This window comes from Phascolarctos cinereus, unplaced genomic scaffold (genome assembly GCF_003287225.1).
Source record: "Phascolarctos cinereus isolate Bilbo 61053 unplaced genomic scaffold, phaCin_HiC Scaffold_2;HRSCAF=192, whole genome shotgun sequence".
Lineage (NCBI taxonomy): Eukaryota > Metazoa > Chordata > Mammalia > Diprotodontia > Phascolarctidae > Phascolarctos > Phascolarctos cinereus.
This window is the reverse complement of record NW_027555625.1, coordinates 219,894,900-219,919,430: the sequence shown is the minus strand read 5'-3', so window position 1 is coordinate 219,919,430 and position 24,531 is coordinate 219,894,900. Positions and strand designations below refer to the sequence as shown.

General features: G+C 36.2%; 1 protein-coding gene across 1 annotated transcript in view; it reads left to right on the top strand.

Moving 5' to 3' along the window:
• The window catches only part of BABAM2 (BRISC and BRCA1 A complex member 2), a 588,974-nt gene that overhangs the window by 43,056 nt on the left and 521,387 nt on the right, over positions 1 to 24,531 (top strand). Inside the window, exon 3 of the mRNA XM_020983778.2 lies at positions 21,175 to 21,251. Within this exon, the coding sequence (XP_020839437.1) occupies positions 21,175 to 21,251 (77 nt within the window). The remainder of the gene's footprint in view (positions 1 to 21,174; positions 21,252 to 24,531) is intronic.

The following is a 24,531-nucleotide window of genomic DNA, read 5'->3' as shown; positions in this document are numbered from 1 at the left end:
TGAGTAAATAGATCTGAGAATCATCAGCATAGAGATTATCATTGAATCCATGAGAGCTGAGAAGGTGACTAAGTGAAAGAGTACATATAGAGAGAAGTGGTGGGCCCAGGACAGAGCCTTAGGGGATACCACTGGTTAGTCAGCATAACGTAGATGTACTTCCAACAAAGGAGAAATAGCAGAGGTCAGACAGGTAGGAGAGCCAGGACAGAGCAATTTAATAACAACATAGAGAGAAGAGAGTATCAAAAGGGTGATTGACACAAGAGGGTAGTTCTAGAGAGGTCAAGAGAAATGATTGAGCAAAGGCAATTGGATTTGGCAATTAAGAGATCTTTGGTAGCCTTGGAGAGAGGGGTTTTATTTGAATGATGAGGTCAGAGTTTGGATTGTAGAGAGTTAAGAGAGTGAAAGGACAGGAAGTGAATATACCAGTTGTAGTTAGTTTTCTTCTCAAGATGTGTAGCCAGAAAGAGAGGAGAGATATAGGACAATAGAGAATGGAGATGGATGGATTATGTGAAAATTTTTTGAGTAAGCAACTGAGATTGAAGATTAGTGAAAAAGTAGGAATGATAGAGGGGGCAGTCTGTTGGAGAAGAAAGGATGAAATGGGATCACTTGTCTATGTAGGGGCTTCCTTTGGCAATGAGAATGACTACCCCTTACTATGAGACAGGGTTGAAAGAGGAGGTAGTGGTAGAAGGCATCTGAGCTGTGTATGATGAGGCATTAGAAGGTGCTTTCAAGTGAAGGGCCTCAGTTTTTTCAGTGAAATATAGGGCAAAGTTTTCAGCTGAGAAGGTGGGGGAAGAAGGAGCTATAGGACTTTTGAGGAGAGATAAAAAGGTTTGGAAAAGCCACTGTGGTGAGTGGAATAGCAAAGACTCAATGTCCATTTGAGGTTACATGACATAAATTTGTAGTGAGCCCAGTCTGCATCATTTCATACTTTTCTCCAGTTTCTTTCAACATCATGTAGGCAGGATCAAAGGCAGTAGATGATGGGAGCAATTGGAAGCTGAGGCTTAGCAGGCAAGATCAATGATAGGATAAGGGGGTAATGTACTCAAGGGAAGAGGATATTTTTGAGTTGAACTGGTTTACCAATGAGTCAAGATGGAAAAGGGAGGAGAGTATAGACAGTGCAGGGGGTGATGTCCTGGGAAAGGCTTGAGGAGTAGTGGAATTGGATGATGAAAAATGAAGTTAGGAGTTTCAAGGCAGAAAGAGAAGTGGAAAGACAATGGATTATGATCAGATAAGGGGATTTCTGAGCTGTTGATCCTGGAGGTGGAACATTTTAGGAATGATAACAGTTTCAAACTTATGATTTTATCTTTGTGTAGCTGAGGTGAGGTAGAGGAGTAAGTCATGGTAAGTGAGTAAGTTGGGGAACTGGGATATTAGGATGTTTGAACTAGTATCAGTGTGTATCTTGAAGTCTCCTAATATGAGTTTTGGAGTTGAGGAGGAGAGAAAAACTTTGAGCCAACCATTGAACTCCTTGAGGTAAGAAGGGGTGTGTCTTGGAGGTCAGTAGAGAAAAACTACCAGAATCTTATTGGGTGATATGTATGGATTCAATGAACCTCAAAGGAGGAGAGGTTACTGAGTGATTGAGGTAGAGGGAAAGGAGGGGAGCAAGCAGTGTTCTAGCTCTCCTATGTTGAGCACTGATGGAATAGAGGAGTAATGATTGAAAGTGTACCCACCTAGTGCTGGAAAGGGTTGCTAAGTGAGTGAAAAAAAAATGAAGCAGTGAGAAAGGAAAAGGTTTAAAATGAAAGCTGATTTGTTAGCTGTGGAGCAGGCATTCCAGAGAGCACAGTGGAATGGGTAAATATCTCTAGGGTGGCACATTTAGGAAGTTTGGTTGAGGACCATGGGAATGAGGTAGGGGACCATAGGGAATGGAGTATGGGCTTTGAATGACAGCCAGGACTTTAGAATCACTGGGATGGGGAGAGAGTGAGGGGATAGGAGTTTTATTAATAATTGAGGATGGATTCAGATAGGTATCAAACATTCTGTTATAAGGGAAGCTATTTTTAGAGGAAAAGATTGTATGATTGCAAGAAAAAGACAGCATCCCCTGTATAAAGGTAAAAAGACAACTGAAATCTCAGTTAATACTTGGTATTTAATGGTTTGTTTACTGCAAAGGGAATTTATATTGTATGTTTTACCCAGAAAAGAAGGAAGATAAAAATTTCATTTTAGATAGCTAGAGACTTTCTGACTCAGGAATCAAAAGACCTGGATTTGAAAATTCTGGCTCTGAAAACAGTATACATAATGATTGCAACAATATAATTGGAAAGAATAGCCACAAAATAATCAAAATTGAATGTTGTAAAATTTTAAAGAACAAGCTTAGAAGTCATATGAGAAGATACCACCATTCTACAATCTTTTCTTAAGCACAGGTAGGGATCAGGTATTTAAATTTGCATAAAATGTCAGATTTAAAAAAATATGTTGTTTGGTTTTGTTAATTTATTTCTCATCTTTTTTTTTGCATTTTCAAATTTATTATTTATTTTTCTTTGTAAATTTTGAGTTCTAAATTCTCTCCCTCTCATGCCCTCCCCCATGCACTGAGAAGCCAAGCAATATGATGCAAAACACATTTTCATATTCCCATATTTCAAAAAGCAAGAAAAATAAGGTGAGAAAATTATACTTCGATTTGTACTCAGAGGTCATTAGTTTTCTCTCTGAAGGTGGATAGCATTTTTTCCTTATGAGTTCTTTGGAATTGTCTTCAATCATTGTATTGATCAAAGTAGCCTAGTCTTTTACAGTTGATCGTTACAACATTGCTGTTACTGGGAACTGTAGTCTCCTGGTTCATCTCACTGCACTTTCATCAGTTCATATAGATCTTGCCATGTTTTCCTGAACACCTTAACCTGTCATTTTCCATAGCACAGTAGTATTTCATCATAATGATATGCCACGACTTGTTCAGCCACTCCCCAATTGAAGAGCATTCCCTCAATTTTCAATTCTTTGACACCACAAAAAGAACTGCTAAAAACATTTTTGTACATGTAAGTCCTTTTCCTTTTTCTTTGATCTCTTTGTGATATAGAATTAGTAATAATACTGCTGGGTCAAAGAGTATGCACCGTTTTTTAGCCCTTTGGATATAGTTCCAAATTTTTCTCCAGAATGGTTGGATCATTACTATACCACCAACACGTCATTAGTGTTCTATTTTTCCTCATACCCTCCAGAATTTGTCGTTTTTATAGTTGTGAGGTGGTACCTCAGAGCTGTTTTAATTTACCTTTCTCTAATCACTAGTGATTTACAAAATTGTTTCATATCACTATAGGTAACTTTGATTTCTTCTTCTAAAAATTAGCTGTTTATATCCTTTGACCCATCCTTTGGGGTATGACTCTTAGTTTTATAAATTTGACTTAGTTCTATACTCAGTATATATTTAAGAAATGAGGCTTTTATCAGAGAAACTTGCTGTAAAATTTTTTAATCTTACTTAATTGTCTGTGGTACCTTTTAGCAAAATGTACTTTCCCTGATTATCCCTTTAAATTAGGTCTATTTTTGTTTTTGTTTTGTCTGAGATCATGATTGCTACCCCTGTCTTTTTAGTATAGCCTAAGCATTTTAGATTCTGCTCCAGTCTTTTATTTTAACTCTATGTGTGTCTTTCTATTTCAAGTCTGTCTATTATAAGCAACATATTTTTGGATTCTGGTTTCTATTCCATTTTGCTATTTATTTCTGTTTTGTGGGTAAGTTCATCCCATTCACATTTGCAATTATTACTACTAGTTGTGTTTTTCCCTCTATCCTATTTTCTTCTTTCCTTCTCTTTATCCTGTCCCTCCTCAAAAGTCTGTTTTGTTTTTAACCACTGTCTCCCTTAATCTGTCCTCCTTTTTATCATCTCTCCCTCCCCACCAATCCTCTTCCCTTCCTGTTACCCTATTGGGTATGTTACATTCCTATACATAACTGAGTGTGTGTGTGTGTGTGTGTGTGTGTGTGTGTGTGTGTGTGAGTATGAGTGTGTATGTGTTAGTTTATTTTCCCCTCTTTGTATCAGTTCTGATGAGAATGAGGTTCAGGCATTGCCCACCACCCCTATCCCCACCCCAATTTCCCTCTCCACTGTAAAAGTTCTTCTTTGTGTGCCTCTTTTTTTTTTTTTAAAAATTATGTGTGCCTCTTTTATATGAGAAAAATTTCCCCATTTACCTCTGGCCTCTCCCTTCTCCAAGTGTATCCCTCTTTCTCACCCCTTCATTTTTTTTGGAGATCATTCCAAGACATTCGATTCACAGTGGTGCCCTGTCCTCTGTCTATGTAAACTCCTTTTAGCTGCCCTAATAATGATAAAGTTCTTAGGAGTTATGTGTATTATCTTCTCATATGTGGAATGTAAACAGTTCAACTTTAATAAATCTCTTATGATTTCTCTTTCCTGTTTACCTTTTCATGCTTCTCTTGAGCCTTGTATGTGAAAGTCATATTTTCTATTCAACTCTAGTCTTTTCATCAAGAATGCTTGAAAGTCTTTTATTTCACTGAATGTCCATTTTCCCCCCTGAAGGATTATACTCAGTTTTGCTGGGTAGGTGATTCTTGGCTGTAATCCTATCTCCTTTGTCTTTCAGAATATCATAATTTAAGCTCTCTGCTCCTTTAACTTGGATGCTGCTAAATCTTTTGTGATCCTGACCATAGTCACAATCTATACCAGTGGCTCCACAGTATTTGAATTTTTTTTTTTCTAGTTGCTTGACATACCTGGGAGCTTTTATTTTGGGATCTTTTTCTTTGGTGATGGGTAGATTCTTTCAATTTCTATTCATCCTCTGGATCTAAGATATTGGGATAGTTTTCCTTGATAATTTTTTGAAATATAATGTCTAGGCTCTTTTTTTGATCATGACTTTCAGGTAGTCCAGTAATTCTTAAATTATTTCTCTTTGATCTGTTTTCCAGGTTAGTTTTTTAAATGAGATGTTTCATATTTTCTTGATGTCTCACAGAGTCATTAGCTTCCAGTTGCCCAATTTTAATTTTTAAGGAATTATTTTCTTCAGTGTGAGCTTTTGTACCTCTTTTTTCTATTAGGCCAATTCTGTGGGTTTTTAAAAAATTTTATTAATTTATTTTGATTTATCAGCAATCACTTCCATATTCTTTTGAGTTTAAAATTTTTCTCCCCCTTCCTCCCCACCATCCTCTCCAAGACGGCATACAATCTGATATAGGCTATACATTTACATTCCTATTAAACATATTTTCACATTAGTGAAGTTGTAAGTAAAAATTAAAACCAATAAGAGGAACCTCAGAAAGAGGAAACAAAACTCAACAGAAGAGAAAAAAAATGATAGCAATTCAACTTCCATAGTTCTTTCTTTGGATGTGGATAGCATTTTCCATCATGAGGCCTCTCGAGATGTCTTAGATCCTTGTATTGCTGAGAAGGGTTAAGTCTGTCAGTGTTAGTCACTGCACAACGTGGCTGTTATTGTGTACAATGTTCTCTTGGTTCTGCTCACTTCACTCAGCATCAGACCATACAAGTCTTTCCAGGTTTTTCTGAAGTCTGCCTGTTCATCATTTCATATACCACAACCTGCTCAGCTATTCCCCAATTGATGGGCATCCTCTCAATTTCCAGTTCTTTGCCACCCACAAAAAGAGCTGCTATGAATATTTTTGTACATGTGAGTCCTTTTCCCATTTGTATGATCTCTTTGGGATACAGCCCTAGAAGTGCTGTTGCTGGGTCAAAGGGTATGCACATTTTTATAGCCCTTTGGGCATAGTTCCAAATTGTTCTCCAAAATCGTTGGATCATTTCACAACTCCACCAACAATGCATTAGTGTTCCAATTTTCCCACATCTTCTCCAACATTTATCATTTTCCTGTTTTGTCATGTTGGCCAATCTGATAGGCCAATTCAGTTTTTTAAGGTGTTATTTTCTTTACTACTTTTATTGGTGCTTTTACCAAGCTGTTAATTCTCTTTTCATAATGTTCTTATATCACTCTCATTTCTTTTCCCATTTTTTTTCCCTCTGCCACTCTTATTTCTTTAGCTCTTCAAGGAATTCTTGATGGGCTTGTGGGTCCAATTAGCATTTTTTTCTTTGAGGCTTTGTTTGTAGCTGTTTTCACATTGTTATCTTCTTCTGAGTTTTATGTCTTGGTCTTCCCTACCACTGTAGTAGCCTTTTATGGTCAAATTCATCTTTTGTTGTTTACTCATTTTCCCAGCCTATTTCCTGACTTTGAACTTTATGTTAAGGCATTATCTCAAGCTTCAGGCTTTTTTGTGTCACTTTTCTGGAGCTAGTTGGAGGTCTGCAGGTTTTTGGTGCTTCCAAGGTGGTGTGATTTGGAGAGAGGTGTGGTCACTGCTCTCCTTATCTGCACTCTGGTCTTTACCCAGGCAAGGGTCCCTGGTTCCTTGTAGCCACAAGAGCTAGTGTTCCTCTTTGCCTTGGACCTGTGACCAGAGCCCTTGCTCCCTTGTGACTGACCCCTAGTGCTCTTCTCCACCCTGGAACTGGGACCCAGAACTGCATATAAGCAATAGAGTTGACAATCAGTGCCAGCAGTACCCATAGAGGATCCTCCTATAATCTCTTTCTGACTAATTGTCTGACCCTTACCGTGTCTGGGCTGAGAGCTCCCAAAGCTCTTATAGCTGTGGCTGCTGTTGCAGCTGCCATATGTGTGGGCTTAGGACAGGCCTCCCCTCCAGGGTCTGCCTTCTGACTACTTAAATTTTCTTGGGCTGGAAAAATGTCTCATCTTGACTTTTTGTTGGCTCTGCTGCTGCAAAGTTTGATTTGAGGCATTATTTTAAAGTTGTTTGGAGGGAAATGTTATGAGAGTTCAACTGGATTGCTTCTAATTTGCCATCTTCTTTTTCTTTTAAAAATATTCTCTAAGAGATGGCTTTATGGGAGAGTGTAAACAAATGCATGGAGGGGGACATTGAGGTGACATAAAAGTAAAACATATCAATAAAATTTTGTTTTTTTAAAAAAGAAAATTCTAACTCTGCCACTCACTGTTGATTGATCTTGAGCAGTTTAGCTAACATTTTTAGACCTATTACATTCTCACCTGCAAAATGAGGAGGTTGAACTAGATGGAACAAAACCATTGAGGGGCTAGGACTTTTGTGCACTTTAATTTGGTCCTCTTAGGACCAGTGGTTGAGTTTTCATGGCTCAGTGTACCAAGAGCTATCTTCATTAGTCTCTAGAATGATAACCTATACATATCTCATTTCCAAACTTTCAGAATTATTTAGGGAATCTATCTTTTCCCCTCCCTTCCTTACCATCTGTCCATCATTTATTATGTAGAAAAGGAATACACTAAATGTATTATCTCTCTTCAACACTCTTGTACTATTTTTTTCACTGTCCTTGGTGTTTAATTTCAATCTTCCTCCATGTAAAGAAACTACTTGAATTGTTTCTGTTATTTTTCTCTTCTGATTCAATCCAAGGCCCTTTTCTTTTTAAATGAATAAGTTAATAGTCATGTAGATTATCTGTTCTGTTGCTTTAAGATTTCATAGGACTTTGATCATTTTTATGTGCAAAAATTTAGAATTTATATATTTTGATCTTATTTTGTAATATTATAACAAAAATACAGATATAGTTGCTGTTTTTCATCTGTCTGGTTTCGTTTTCAGCCATTGGGGAATGAGAAGTAGAAACTTTTTCTAGGTTAATGTTGCTTGCCTTCAACACATTGATAGCATTTTCTCAAGAACCTACTGAAAATGGCATGGATTAAAGCTGTTTTATTGGCACTTGAAGCCACACATGAAGATGTGTCATGTGACAGAGAACCACAGTGTCAGAGTGGAAGTTGGTTGAGGAGACCACATGGAGCTAAGTTTGACTGGTGAAGTTTCAAGTTTTATTGCCCTTCTTAAAGAAAGGGTGTGGGGGAGGGAGAAGGGAACAAGTATTTATTAAGCACTTACTATGTGCCAGGCACAAGGCTAAGTGCTTTACAGATATTTCTTTTGATCCTTACAATGACCCTGTGTGGTAAGTGCTATTGTCACTCTCATTTTACAGTTGAGGAAACTGAGGCAGACAGTAGTTAAGTGATTTGCCCAGGATCATATAGGAGTTAAAGACCAACTTCCCTTGCTTCAGGGTGATCAGAATCCCAATGGGGTGGGAAGTGAGGAAGATCATAGTATCGTGGCATCATATATTTGGAGCTGGAATGGGCTTTTGGGCATCTTCAAATCTAACCCCCTTGTTTTATGGATGAACAAACTGAGCTGCAAAGAGGTTAAGTGATTTGCTGAAGGTCACATATCTAGTAAGTGTCTGAGGCAGGATTTGAACCTAGGTTATATCAACCCCCAAGTCTATAATGCCCTACCTAATACAGTGTGACACCTCTGAATAGATGCCTCATGGAAGCTGGTAGAGAAGAAATTAGTTTACAGTAGGATCAAAGATTCTCATCCTTGGGTATGTGAAACTTGTCAAGGGGACATGGGCAATATTTGCTGAATCACTACATTATCCTTTCCTAATAACTAAATTATTCTAATTATATTATAATAAACAAATAATTAACAGATAAAATATTCGCAAAAGTACAAATGTTATTGAAAAATTTGTGGAATAGAGAGAGAACAGTGAAGAGGTGGGGGTATAGTGAGAAAGGGAGGAAGCATAATGTTATGGTGCATGTGGAAAATTTGAAAGAGACACTTGGAGGAATGATTCCTATTGACCAAAATCAGATGAAGGAGACTTGGATATGAAAACCTTTTAATGGTGAGCTAGAAAAAATTAGTGACAATGAAAGACAAACTAATTTGTCTCTGTGATAACTAGGAACTTAAGACTGATTTCTAATTAATGAAGTTACAGAATTTTTGGTTTATCCTTGGAGAAACCTGTCTCATTTTTATTAAATATGCTCATAAGACTTCATTTCTATTAATGCAACTTATCTCTGTGAATTAAGATTTTCTTTCCTGTTCTCAGTTATATCTAAAGGAAGAAAGAAATTGGAAGCTTTATATGATGTGTAGGTGTCTCTTTCAAACAGCATATCTAGATTAAAACTGTTCATTGATAAGAAATAGAATCAAGAGTTTCGCTAATATATTTGACTGTGTTTTAATAAACATATAACAACTTTATGAAGTTAAAAATGTTATGTACTAAATAAATTTTTCATTATGAAAAATTAATCTATTTTATTTTTATGTGCATATGCATGGTGAACTCTAGGATTTATTTTCTTTCATATTGAATAAAGCTTACAGAAATATACTGAAAGCCAGATTGTATAGGCACCAAAAAAGATTGAGAACTCCTGGTCTAAACTGCTTGAAATTCAGGTGATTATCACAAAAATGATATCTTTTCTCCATGATGAGAATCTTGTAGTCGTATAGCTTCCTTTTAACAGTGAGCTAGGTCATTGCGCATGTACTTCTATTTTGTATTAAAAGAGACATTCTGTTGAACCCAGGGACTTAGTCATGACTATTGTATTAAACAAAAAATTGTTACATTTTTATAATGAAAGTGGTTTAGAGATTCTCAGACTTTTGAAAAAAAGTGACACATATTGGTAATGGCAATAGTTTTCCTCTTACAATGGATATTCTTGGAAAACAGAATATAATAAAAAATATAAAAGTATAAAATATGAAAAATATGAAAGAGTATAATAAAAAATATAAAAGTATAATCTAACTTTTTGTTGATAATTTTTATTTATACATTACCTTAGTTTCACCACTTCGTCAGTTCTCCTTTTGTACGTCCTTGTGCCTTTCTCCTCTCCCGTTTTGCCTTCATCTGGCCAACTCATCCCTGTTTGTGAAACAGATTTGTTGTTGTTGTTGAGTCTTTTTTCAGTTGTGTCTGACTTCTCATGACCCTGTTTGGGATTTTCTGGGCAGAAATACTACAGTGGTTTGTCATGTCCTTTTCTAGCTCACTTTACAGAAGAGGAAACTGAGGCAAGCAGGCTTAAGTGACTTGGCCAGGGCCACACAGCTAGTGAGTGTTTGAGGTCATATTGGAACTCAGGTCTTCTGGACTACAGGCCTGGGGCTCTAGCATGGTGCAAAGGGCACTGAATGAGGAAGCTGGAGACATGAGTTCTTTTATGGTTTTGCCTGTTAACTTGCTCTTTGAAGTTCAACAATTTACTTTGCCCTCTCTAGGCATCAGTTTCCTTATTTATAAAATTTGAATGTTGGACTAGATCAGGGGTAATTAATTAATCTTTTTTTATGCAGTGGATCCTTTTGTTAGTGTGAATCCTTTCTCAGAATAATGTCTTCAAATGAACACAATAAGGGAAAATATAGAATTACAAAGGAAAATATGTCAAATAAAATTATCAAAATATTCTAAAAGAAAATTGTCAGACCCCAGGTTAAGAACTCCATGATTAGATAAACTCTATGGATTTTCCATCTAACATTCCATGCTTCTATTAATTTTGTAGTTTTATTACAGGAAATCTGCTTTAGTCAGAAAATTGCATATCCTTTGTCATTATTTTACTCCAGAAATCTCTTCCTTCCTGGAATTTTTTGTGTCATCAACAAGTGAAAAACTACCATGTATGTTAATAATCAATGTCAGAGGGGCAGCTAGGTGGTGCAGTGGATAGAGCACCAGCCCTGAAGTCAGGAGGACCTGAGTTCAAATTCGGCCTCAGACCAAACACTTTGACACTTACTAGCTGTGTGACCCTGGGCAAGTCACTTAACCCTAACTGCCTAAAAAAAAATAATAATCAATGTCAGTATCTGCGATGAAAGAAGAAATTGCCCAAGAAACACTCTTTTGCTTTTCTGGATTGTTGTCTTGATACAGGTAAGCCCCTAATAATGACGAAACTTGTTCTGTGTTAGTGACAGGGCCTTGAAACTCATAAACTGTTGTCACTGACAAACTTCTGTCATTGAGGATGAATTAAATCTTCTTTGACCTTGGACTTGAAATAGACAGATTGCTCTCAATGGAATTTGTCAGTTTTCATTGCTGTGAAAACTCATTCTGAGTGAACATTGGGTAGGATGTTCTCTTGTTTAACGGTTATGCCTTTGTTGAAATAAGTAATAGTAGTGAAGTATAAAAGAAAGAAAAGCATTATAGTTAGAGACAACCCCAAAACCTTTTGCTTTAAAAAATAAATTTTATTGATAACTTTTGTTTTTATGTCAAAGTTGTTTCCCACTAGTGCCCAAGCCATAAGTAAAAATACCCTATAAGAAACATCTGAGAATATTTATCCTCTTCTGTCCTAGTAATTTCCTACCTCTCTTGCATGAGGCATTTTTATTATTTCTTTCCCCAAGTGCTTAATTGGTTTTACTAGTACTGAGTTAAAGACTTTCTTTTGGCAGTCTTTTCATTTACATTGCTGTAGTCATTGTATCATATTGTTTTCTTGATTATGCTTATTTCATTCTGCAACAGTTGATCCAAATTCACATTTTTCTGAATTCTTGCAAGTTTATTCATTTCTTACTTCATAGTATTATCCTATTATATTCACATACCATAATCCCACCATCCTTCAGTTGAGCACCCACTTTGGTTTAGTTCTTTGGTACCACCAAAAATATTACTATTAATATTTTGGTATATGTTACATCTTTGTTTTTGTCTTTGATTTCCTTGGGGCATATGCCCAGTATCATTACTTTTGTTTGATGAGTCAAAGGTAGGGCGCTTGAGTCACTTGCAAATTTTCAAATTTAAATCCAGAACAGTTGGACCACTTTCTGGTTTCACAAGAAGTGCATCCATATGGCTATCTTCCTACAACCCTTCAAAGGTTGATTGTTGCCAATTTTGTCATCTTTGACAGTTATTTGCATAGAGTGATATTTTATTGCATTTTCCTTACTATTATTGATTTGAAGTATGTTTTCATGTGGTCATTTATAGCTTGCAAATTTTCTTTTTAAAACTGTTTTTTGTTCCTCTCTCCCTTTTCTTAGTTTCTCTATTACTTTCAGGGGTGTCATCATACTATCATCCTCTTAGTCACTCAGGCTCACAGTCCAACCATGTTCTCTTTAATCTTTTTCCCCTCTCCCTGCCAATTCCAACAGTACTGTCATTTCTACCTTTGTAACAGCTCTCATTTAAGCCTCTTTCTCTCCTCTGACATTCTACATTGTGTACTCTGACACTGACTGTGGCTTTGGACTTGTTCCTTGTACCTGACACTCCATCTCCCTACTGAACATTTTCAGTGGTGGTTCCCTATGCTTGGAGTAGTCTTCCTCCTCATCTCTGCCTCTTAACTTCTCTGACTTCAGCTAAAGTCCTACCTTCTGCAACAAGCCTTTTCCCGCCCTCTTTAATTTTCTTTACCTCTGAGATCACCCCCAATTTATTCTTTGTGTGTGTAGACATATATACACACATATATAAATATAACATATATATATATATATGTGTGTGTGTGTATATATGTATATAGTTTGCGCATAGTTATTTACATGTTTTCTTGCCCCCACAAGGCTCCCCCTTTCTCACCCCTCCATCGTTCTGTGAGCTCCTTGAGAACAGGGACTGGGTTTTTTTTCCCCCTTTCTTTGTATCTTCATTGTTTTACACAGTGCCTGGCATTTAGTAGGACATTAATAAATGTTAATTTACTGACAGACTTTTCAGTTTTTAAAAAAATATTTTAATTCAGTGATTAATATGATAAAAAATGGTTTTTGTTAATGTAAATAATATTTCTCAAGAAAACCTTTGAGAGCTTTGCCATTTAATTCAGTTCTACTCTATATTACCATAAAAATGTAGTAAAGCAGAGATGGTAGGTAGATTACAGTTTCATGATGTATGAAGATTTCTTGTCTTGGTAGAACAATATGTAAGTAGTAACTTTAAATTTTATAGTCTGTGGTTTGTTCAGAATATAAATTACTTTTGAGGTACTGTAGTATTAATTATAATTAAAAAATCCTTTTTTTCTTTGACTAAATGATCAGGAAACTGTGATATGTATAAATAAGAAATGTTGTTTTACTTATCAACAAAATTTTAGTTGGGATGTTGGTTTTCTAAATTTTTGGTGTAAGGATTTGTAAAGATAGCCTTTGGGAATATGAATTAGTTTTATTATGAAATGCAATTTTAAGGAAATCATGTTTCTTTCTTCAGTGTTAATTAGCCTGAGTCTTCATAATCCCATGCATATGATCATCTTTGTTAGCTTTTATGGGAGTGTTAGAAAAACATCTAATGCTTTCTACTACCAGAAGTGGAGATCAGTACCATAAACAATCTCTCTATGCTTACTGGAATATGTAGCTTGCAATTCATTCTGTGAAGTGTTCTTTCTGTAGTGTTGTAATCAGTGCTGGCATAATGCCAAGAGTGTATTGTATACTAGGGTCATCCAGAGTAGGAGGCACCAGATTGTTTTTTCTTATCTCTTGTCCTTGGATAATTAACATGAAATAGAATTCTGAGTCTCCTCTTTTTTGATTGTCACAATCTAATATAGCATAAAGGAGGGAGAAATACTTCAGCAAAGTGGAGAACCAAGAGACAAAATATACACAGTGGCTACAATAACATAAATGAAAAGATCAGTTAATAGGAAGTTGAACTGTCAGTAATGGAAAAAAGAAATGGAGACCTTGAAGAACAGATGATGAAACATACTCCCCTCCTCATAGCAGAGATGGGGGACTCCCGGTAGAGAATTGTTACGTTATCATCTGTAATTATAGTGTTGGAGGTTTTTGCTTAATTTTCTGTCTTTGTAGAAGCCTCATGACAGAGAGTTCATTTTTGTAGGTAGTCAGAAAGGAGGCCTTTCAGAAATGACTGTGATTAAAAGACAAATTGCATCAATACATTTTAAAAAAATATTGATTATTTCTCCCTGCTTTTGCTCATTCCTTTCTCTAAATAATACCTTACATATACTTTTTAATTCCTTCCCACTTCCTCCCAAATGAGAGAGGGAGATAGGAGGCATAACTTGGAGCCAGGAATACTTGAATTCAAATCCTGCCCCAGACACTACCTTTGTGATTTTGGGCACATCACTTAGGCTCTCTCAACTTCACTTTTCTCATCTCAAAAATAGGGACTCTAATAGTACCTATTTCAGAGTTATTGTAAGGGTCTAATGAGGTAATATATGTAAAGCACTTTCATCCCTTAAAGAAGCGCTGAAGGGGTCAGAGTGGAAAAAGTTTAAGAATCCCTGACTTAAATAAAGCACTATATAGATGAAATGTAGCAGCTGCAGCAGCAAATGGCTAGATTGTGCTGAGTCAGCATTTTGAGACCACGTTAAGGATGAGGTTGGAGGAATGTGGCTGAAGAATGGATGGAAGTGAGTACCTGGAGGTGAGTAGGGAGTATATGTATTTGGGAATGGTGTCATAGTAGGAAAGGGTCAGGTTAAGGGATTGTGGTTGGTAGAGAGTCCTTTGGTAGTCACTAGCTAGATCTCTCTATAATTTCTCTCCAAACTTTTAAAGAGGAAGCTCAGTCCCTATTCCTAGACATTTCTGCCTGTTCCCAGTGATTTTGGGGAGCTGGACTTTTATCCATATGCTGCAGCACCAGAAACAGTATAGTCTTAGGTTTACTTTACTGTAAGATCCTTTTACTAAAGGTATTTGGAGAGATATGTTCCAAGAAATGGAAGTGAGAAATAGAGATGAAAATATATACTTTGTCCCACTAAGGAAGCCTATCCTGCCAAATAAACCCATTCCTAATTCCCTTTTTCTTTAGTGTGCTTACCCTGTTTACTGCTCTAACTCTCTTCTCTGCTGAATAGTATATGGAATAATTACCTCAGTAACATTAAGAATATAAATGTTTGTTGAATCATTGGAAAACTAATTGAGGAATTTAAAAAAATTAAATCCCCCTATACCAGATACAGTATATAAAGAAGCAGCTTGGAAAATACTAAGATATATATCTATCTATAGGAGAGTGTGTGTGTGAGTATGTTAGTGAAGATCAACAAAAACATATATAGTAAAAAAAAATACTTTTATGTTTCATTGATCATGTCCCTGCTGGATACTAGAGAGTCCCTAGCAAATTTACTAATATCTTTTTTAAAGGGAAGCATTAAATATAAAAAAGTACAATCATTAAAGAAGATTTGTAATTTCCCAAAGGCAATCCACACCACTTTTTTCTTCCTGTCTAATTCTGGACCCAATTGTTTGTCTATTTGTATTGTCTGTCCAGGATATTTATATATACACAGATGGGTCAGCATTATGTATTGTTCATACTTCTACATGTCATAATCTGGACAATAGACATTCTTCATCTCCTTTGTTTTCCCATGTGGATGATGATGATGAACTCAGTTGAGTGATAATAGATCTTTTCCAGGAGGTTCTGTAGTGTTCTAATATAGTCAGTGCTGCTATAACTTGACATTTGTTCCCAAAAAAGCAACATCCTATACAAAATTGAGCAATAAAAACCACAGGGATTATGGGGAAAACAGGCTTAGGGCACAATACTTAAAAACTTCATCTGTGACTCGTTAAAAAAAAAAGATAGGAATCTAATAAAAATGGTAGTATAGTTTTATATATGAGATATGCGTGTATACTATAGTAAATAGTGGCAGCATCTGTAGCTTTGGGTTGCTACTCAGTGATTCCCTCCGACATCCCCCTTCCTGTATCCTTCTAAAGTGTGAAGCAAGTTGGGCAGACCAAAACTGAGCCATGGTGGAAGAGGGATGGTGGTGGTGGTGGTGGCGGTGGAGCAGACCAGTCCTGCTCTGCCTGCATTTCCTACTGCACAAGAACATATACAATATATATGACACCTTATCTTGACAGAGGACAGAAGTTTAGAAGTGGACACCAGAAGGGTTACAGCTTGTGAGTTATTGTGAAGTGGTGCAATTTTCTGCATTCATAACATTTCTTGAGGAAGAAATTGAGCAGAAGCAAATTCAAAATGAATTATGCTCAGAATGTTCCCTAATACATTAGTGATGTTAGAACAAATATGTGTTGTTTGAAACAGTTGTTTTGAAACAAGTTCTAATCTAGCAGAACTGACTCTACTCAGTGCAACTAGCATAGTGGCATATAAAGAACCTTACCCCCTATAGACAATCCATCTTGGGAGCTTGCACTACACCTGCTCCATATCAATGGTAAATACCTGTCAATCAGTTGGTAGAAATTTATTAAGTGCCTACTAACTGCCAAGGATTGTACTAAGCATTGGGAATACAAAGAAAGGCAAGGAACAGGAATTGCCCTTGAGGAGCTCATAATCTAATGGTGGAGACAACATGTAAACAACTATGTACAATATGCAAAGAAGATATATATGTGTATATGTGTATGTGTGTGTGTATACATATATATATATATATATATATAAATATATATATATGTATACACACACACACACATACACATACATACCTACATATGTAATATGTAATATATAAGATACACACATATATATATGATAAATAGGAAATAATCAACAAAAGGAAGGCACCAGAACCAAGGGGAATTAGGAAAGGCTTCCTGTAGAATGTGAAATTTTATCTGAGACTTGGAAGAAGAACAATGAGGAGGGAGAGATGAGGAGGGAGAGTATTCCAGGTATGGGGACAGCCAGTGAAAATGCCTAGAGCTGAGAGATGGAGTATCTTATTTGATTAGTGTCACTGGCCCCTGGTAAACATAAACTTCCCTCTCTGTGACTTTCATTGATATTTATGATCAGCATTGTTGTAGGAAAGGCCTGACTTAGACCAATTCTCTGGCAGTTTAGGCTCAAGAGTGGAACAAAATGATACTTGTGGAACATTTAGCAGTTAAGATAAGGAGATTTACTTTGCCATGGCAGGAGAAGGATATTCAGAAAGGACCATTCAGCCAAGACACTGTATGGATTGAGTCTAGTGTCAGTTTTGCTGTGTCTGCCATCCCAAGCCTCTGGGCCAAGTTAGAGATTAGGTAACTAGAAAGCCATATCAATAGCCCAACTCTTGTTCCATTCTTGACCCTAAACTACCAGAGAACTGGTCTGTGTTAGGCCTTTTCTACAACACTTCTGATAATTTCAGTACCTTTTAGGAAAAGAGTTAGTTGACCCCACATCACGACTAGGGGAACAGGGGAAGATATCTTCTACTATAAAAGTGTTGTTGAACAGAGTTATGTCTGTTTTTAATTCTTCCAAGGAATCTTAAATTTGCTATATGGATGGAAGACATCTTAGAGCATTTATAAGTGGCATTTTGCTATACTTCAGTATTCAAGTTTTTTTTAGTCAGCAGTCAGCATAGTGAAATCTTGTATTGTAGTCTTCATCTCTCAGTCAGTTGCCTCATGGTAAAGATCTGGTTTGCTGTTGAATATTGCTTACAAAAGCCTGTCTGTTCCCTACTAACTCTCAAAAACAAAGGCCTGTCTTTTTAATGCCAGTATTATTCTGGTGGTAGTGCGTGTTTATAATTCATGGACCACTGCCATCTCTGAAGAACTAAAAATGAATATCACATAAAGGGCAAGGCAGATAGTGCATAGTGGATGTGAACAGGATGCAACACATAACAAACCAGAAACTTTGAAGAACCAAAGTAAAGGATATCAGAGAAATATATAATTATTTAAATATAGATGAGCTAATTATGTGGTAAGAATGAGGGATATCTAACCCCTTGATAGAGTGTGCTCTTCATTGATATCCTGATGTTGCTGTTGCTATGGCAAAGGGCATGCACATTTTTATAGCCCTTTGGGCGTAGTTCCAAATTGTTCTCCATAGTGGTTGAATCATTTTACAACTCCACCAACAATGCATTAGTGTTCCAATTTTCCCACATCTTCTTCAACATTTATCATCATCCTGATTTGTCAAGTTTATAGAGCTAGAAAAAATAGCAAGATTCATTTGGAATAACAAAGGGTCCAGAATATCAAGGGAACTAATGAAAAGAAGTGCAGGGAAAGGTGGCCTAGCCATACCAGATCTTAAATTGTATTATGAATCAGCAATCATCAGCTACTTGGTACTAGCTAAGAAATAGAGTGGTGGATCAGTGGAATAGGTTAGGTATGCAAGACACAGTAGTCAATGACTGTAGTAATCTATTATTTGATAAACGTAAAGACCCCAGCTTCTGAGAACTCACTGTTTGACAAAAACTGCTGGGAAAACTGGAAAAGAGTATGGCAGAAACTAGGCATAGACCAGAATCTCACACCATATGCCAAAATAAAGTCAAAATGGGTTCATGCTTTAGATATAAAGGCTGATACTATAAGCAAACTGGGAGAGCGAGGAATAGTTTATTCGTCCGATTTATGGAGAACAGAAGAATTCATGACCAAACAGGAGATAGAGAACATTATGAAATGCAAAATGGATAATTTTGATTACATTGAATTGAAGAGTTTTTGTACAAACAAAGCCAATGCAACCAAGATTTGGAGGGAAATAGAAAACTGGGAAAGAATTTTTACAACCAGTCTCACTGATAAGGGCCTCATTTCTAAAATATGTAGAGAATTAAGTCAAATTTATAAGAATACAAGTCATTCCCCAATTGATAAATGGTCAAAGGGTATGAACAGGCAGTTTTCAGATGAAGAAATTAAAGCCATCTATAGTCATATGAAAAAATGCTCTGAATCACTATTGATTAGCAAAATGCAAATCAAAACAATGCTGAGGTACTACATGATACCTATGAGATTGGCCAACGTGACAGAACAGGACAGTGGTTGATATCCTTTAGCCTTCTGGTTGATATCCTTGTCTCAAGTCTCTACCCAGTCCAGACTTGTCTCCACTCAACTGTCATATTTATTTTCCTAAAGCACAATTCTTATCAGGTCATCTTCCTATTCAATAAACTCCGGAGACTCTTTGTCACCTCCAGAATTAAATATAAAATATTATTTGACATTCAAAGTTTTTCATAACCTGGCCCCTTTCTACCTTTTCTATTTTATCGTACCTTACTCCTGCCCACATACTCTGCAGTTCAATGTCACTAGCCTTCTTACTGTTCCTCACAGAAGCTACTCCATCCACTTACTTTGGACATCTCCATGGCTGTCTCTCATGCCTGGAATGTTCTTCTTTCTCATCTCTTCTCTCCCTGTCTGTCTTTTCTTCCACCCCACCCCTATTCCCTCTCTTCTTTTAAGTCCAAGCTAAACTACTATCCTTTAAGGAGGTCTTTCCTGATCCTCCTTAATACTTGCACCTTCCCTTTGTTGATTATCTCCTAGTTATCCTGTCTGTTTGTACAAGGTTGCTTGCATGGTGTCTCCTCAAGTAGATTGTGAGTTCCTTGAGAGCAGGGACTGATTTTTAGCCTTTGTACCCTCAGTGTTTAACCGAGTACTTGACAGAGTAGGTGCTTAATAAATCCTTCTTGATTTGTCTATACCATACCAATAACCAAAAATTCTGAAGGAGAAGGGGAAAATCTTTTAATAAAATCTTAGAGGAAACTCAGAGTCTCTAGCCTTTTAAATAGATCACATTATAGAAAATAACTTTCTTAGGAGCTTCAAAGGTGAGTGACAGGAGCTTTTTGAGTTCTGAAGAGTTGAACATATTCTATCTCATGTTTTTGAACTAGACTGTGCTGCTATATAGTTACCTGTGATGCAAGGTAGCTGACAGGGGGATACTCATCAGGAGCCAAAGGTGACATCCATCCAACCCTCTGTTAAAAATATCAGCAAGAAGAAAGCCTACCTATGAGAGATTTTAGACACCTGGAAGTTGCTGGAGCAGATAGCTAAAGGAGGAAGGGGACAGACCAAGGTGGCAGGGTACTAAAATGGCTTTTTTTCAGCAAGATATAAAACATTACAAAAGAGTATTGTCCTGTATGTGGATGTATTCTTCACAGCAATAAGAAACTGTTTCCTAGATGAATCTCTAGATGCTTTGTTTTTTCTCTGTGACCCTTTTCCCTTCTTTCTACTGCCTTAGAGAGTACCTCTTCTCTCCTTTATTTCCTGGTAACTCCCATTCTCTAGTCTAACTTTGTAATTCTTTTCCACCTCTGCCCCCTATTAAGTTACCTTCTCCTATTTCAGTTCCATTATGTGTTTGTGATAGATACTATAACAATTATTTAGTAAAAATTAAAAATGCTATTTTCCCAATAAACCAAAATATACAGCTTCCCCGATTCACTTTATAGTGACATTTTTATTTGTTATGTTGTTAGCCTGTTGACAGTCATGACTTATGATCGTCAAAGATGGTTCTTTTCAGTAACACATCTATACTTGTGGTTATCTTTTTGTAAGGTAATTGAGTTCAAAAACCTCCTAATTGAGTCCTGGATGATTAAGATACTAGATTAGATATTTTCATTTTATACTAAATGAAGCTTAGTTTATTGTCCTTTTCAAGTTTAAATTATGATATGCCAATTCGAGAGGTTTTGCATTTACATTAGAAGAAAGGAAGCTGTATGATAGAACAGTCCAAAATTAGCTCATTTTGTACTTAATGACTGACTGTAAAGAGACTGTATACACATATATCCTTAAATGCGCTCTTTTATTTTTGTGGTATATTTTTGGATCTGAAAGGATGGAAATTGTTTTGAATTATAAGCTTAGTTCTGAAAGTTGAGATTTGGCTTTTGATATTACTAGTTGGAAAATTTTTGGTTATTTTGCTATAGTAGTAAACCTTTCTGTTTCAGGGCCATTAAGGTTTTTTCTTCAAGATACTCTCTGTCTCTCTTGTTAACATGCCTTTAAAAATATTTATATTTACGTGCATTTATAATCTCTGCCTCCCACAGCCACATTTCCTTTTGTTAAAAAAAAGGAAAAGAAAACCCTCATCATAACTATATGTGTGTGTGTTTATATATATTCCAGCAAGACAAATTCCCACGAGAATATGTATTCCTCTCTTCCCCCATGTCTCTCTCTCTCTCTCTCTCTTCTCTCTTTCTCTTTCTCTCTCTGTCTCTGTCTCTCTGTCTCTCTCTTTCATTCTCAGTAGTCATCTCTCTGGAAGGAGGAAAATGGAATAACTATTTCTATAACCCTTTCATCTGTATATAAAATATATTTTGGTTAATTGTTTTCTAATTTTTTTTCTTTTTCAAGCTGTACTTCCTTGACTCCTGGACCTAGTTGTGATCGATTTAAATTGCATATCCCATATGCTGGAGAAACATTAAAGTGTAAGTAAATTCTGCTTATTTTTCAGAGAAACATCAGTTACTATACTTTCTTTATCTCAAATGATATTTCCTTGTACATTAAGATGTGCTACTGCTCTGCATTTATATCTCTGTGACATGCTTTCCATGATTCCTAGGAATTATGCTTCTATTATTTAAGGTCATGGCTTGATTAAAACATCTCATCTCTCTGCCATGTCTGGTTTTACACACAGTAAGAGAACTGACAGGTAGTAAAGTGCAATTAAAAAAGTAGGAATGTAAATTTTTTTTGTCTCCATAGCAACAGGAAACTGTTACTTTCATTCATATACTGCCAATTTAAGAGAGACATCAAAATGCAGGCAGTCACCTACTTAGGAATGACTACTTAAGACCATTTCTTGGAGAGGAGCCTAGGGACGTTCTCACCTTTGGGATTATCATGAGCGGATAGGTGTTCTTGGCATTGTTTCCCCATAAAATAATGATCTGAATGGTGTGATTCTAAAGCATAATTATAAACATATTCCACATAAAATTATCTGCATGAGGTTAGTATAAATATTGATAGTAAAGTAACATTCATTAATTCTCAACTTGGGATCAGAAAGACCTGAATTTGAATCCTCCAACAGATGCTTACTAACTGTGAATCTAGGCAAGTCAATTAACTCTTCAGCCTCTGTAAAATGGTAATAATAACATCATACAAAGTTATTTGAGACTCAAATGAGATAATATTTGTTAAGTGCTTTATAAACCTTAAAACACTATTATCAGTGTTAATTATTTTTATTAATAAAATAATATTAATAAACTACAAAGCAAGATTTGCCTATTCCTTGAAAGCTTTCTTAGACCACTCATTCAGAAGTCGTCTCTCACTTAGCCTTAAGGCCCTCTTAGTCTTAAACACTTATTGTCTAAACATTGTCTTATCACCAGTTCTTAGCATAGTATATTGCACATAGTGGACACTTAAATGCTTTTGAATGAATGTTATAAGGAATTAAGTACAGTAAGAAGTTAGGTGCTATCTTAGAAGTTTAATATTTCTACTGTGCTCCTAGGCATTATGTTAGTCAGCATCTTGATTTGTCTTGGTTGTCATCCATTTTACTTTCTATATTTTTATAAGATACACTTACTTGAAGATTATTATTCTTGAGCGTACGTGGTATTTTTAGCATCTAATTAGAGAGGTAGGTCACCTCAGATTTAGCAGGTGTTCTAAAAAAAGGCTTTTTGAAAGGAAATTAGCAAGATTTTTTTTTTGTTGTACATTAGACATTCTCTTCCTTTTAGTGGTAATGCCAGTTTTTATGCTTTTTGGCATGAAGTAATTTTTGAGGATTTCTTTGTATTGGCATTTTGAGATACTATAATAGTTTCTTAGAATCTGTAATGCATCAGATATATTATTTTGTAACTAGCAACAAACCTTTCTTAAGAAAATCATAATTTTTGTTGGAAATAGTAACATAAAATATAATCCATTTCTTGTCGTTGTAATATATTTTACCAGGAATTTTTTTTATTTGGGTTTAAACCTCTTTTTACCCTCTGATGAGGCATCATAGGATATCAGAGCTAATGTAAAAGATTTTTTAGAAGTCACTTAGTCCAACTCATTCCTTTTTTGAATGAGGAAATTGACCTTGAACATAAGATGAAAAGAGGTAAGCTAAGAATTAAAGGTCTTCATATAACCCAGAGGAAGTATAGCATATGGGATAGAATTCTAGTTTTAGTGAGCAAAATCTATATTTAAACTCTATTTACCATACTTATTAGCCTTGTGACCATGGTGAAGTTAATTTTAAGGTAAACCTAACTACCAACAGTAGTACCTTGAAGGTAGTACCTACCTCATAGAATTCCACTGTTGCCAATTGTGTATTGGCTCAGCTTTCCCTCCAAGTTAGCAAAAAACTCTTCACACAAGAAGTGCTCTAATCTGTTGACTTGTAGTCTTGCCCTGGGGCCAGTACTTTTGTTGAATGCAAATATTTAGCTTGGAGAGGATAAGTCTGTGACCAGTCCAGTACTCTATGCCACACGTCACCTTCATCACGCTCACATCCTGTCTGTCTCTTCTCCTTACAATGACATAGTCTATTAAATTCCAATATATAAATTCAGTAAACTTTCCAGGGATGTCTATGTAGATGATGAGGTTATGTACACATTGCTAGAGCTAGTTCTACTAAACTGAAGGTCTACAGAGCTGTTGTGGTGACATCATTGTTTTATGCCTGTGAAACCTGGACAGTATCCCAGCACTGTGCCAAGAAACTGAATTGCTTCCAAATGAATTGTGTTAGGTAGATTCTGAAGATTAACTGGCAAGATAAGGTACCAGACACTGAGGTCCTTTCTCAAGCTGAATTTTCAAGCATTTAAACTCTACTGCAGAGAGTGCTACTCTGATAGGTTGGCCACATTGTTTGAATGCCAAATGTACATTTACCTAAAAGACTATTTTTACAGATAACTCACACAAGGCAGGTGCTCAGATGAAGGTCAGAAGAAGTGATATAAGACCACTTTCAAGGTCTCTTTGAAGAACTTTGGAGTTGATTGTGAGACATGGGAGATGCTGGCAGAGGACTGCCTAGCGTACTGTGCCCACATCAATGAGCAAAGCAGAATTGCAGTAGCTCAGAAGAAATGGGAGATGTGCAAATTGACAGACATCTGTACTCCAAATGTTCATAAAGACTATTTGTGTCTGACTTGTGGTAGAGCCTTCTGAGTTCTTACTGGACTGATCAGGTACAGTTGGACACATTGTACCTTGACTTCAGCATGGTGATGTCATTTTGGTACTCTTTGAGCATGAAGGACAACAACCAACCAACCTCAAAGAGTTATTGTTATATAAAGTGCTTTAAAGATTTTTAAATGCTATTTAAAAACATTATTGTTCCAGAAAATTATGCATAAGAGTTAGGGAAAAAAAGGCAAAGTAGCGATTAATAGAATCTATAGAACGCTATTCAAATAGAATCCTCAAATTTACTTCAGCAAGAAATGTCACAGTCAAACTCATAATTTCATTCTCAAGCAACGAATATTTCATGCATCCAGTTTATTGCAGTTGTCTTGAAGTTATAGTCATTAAGGATGCAGAGAATAATGTCTCTCCTTGCTGAATAGCCACAGGTCACAGTTTACTGTCTAATCTACTGTAAGTGGAGGATGCCTCTCAGGAAGCTACTTCCATCTATAGAGGAATCACCAAAAGCACAAATCAGAAGCATGAAAACCAATCTAGGCTCATCTTCTTTTGTACTTC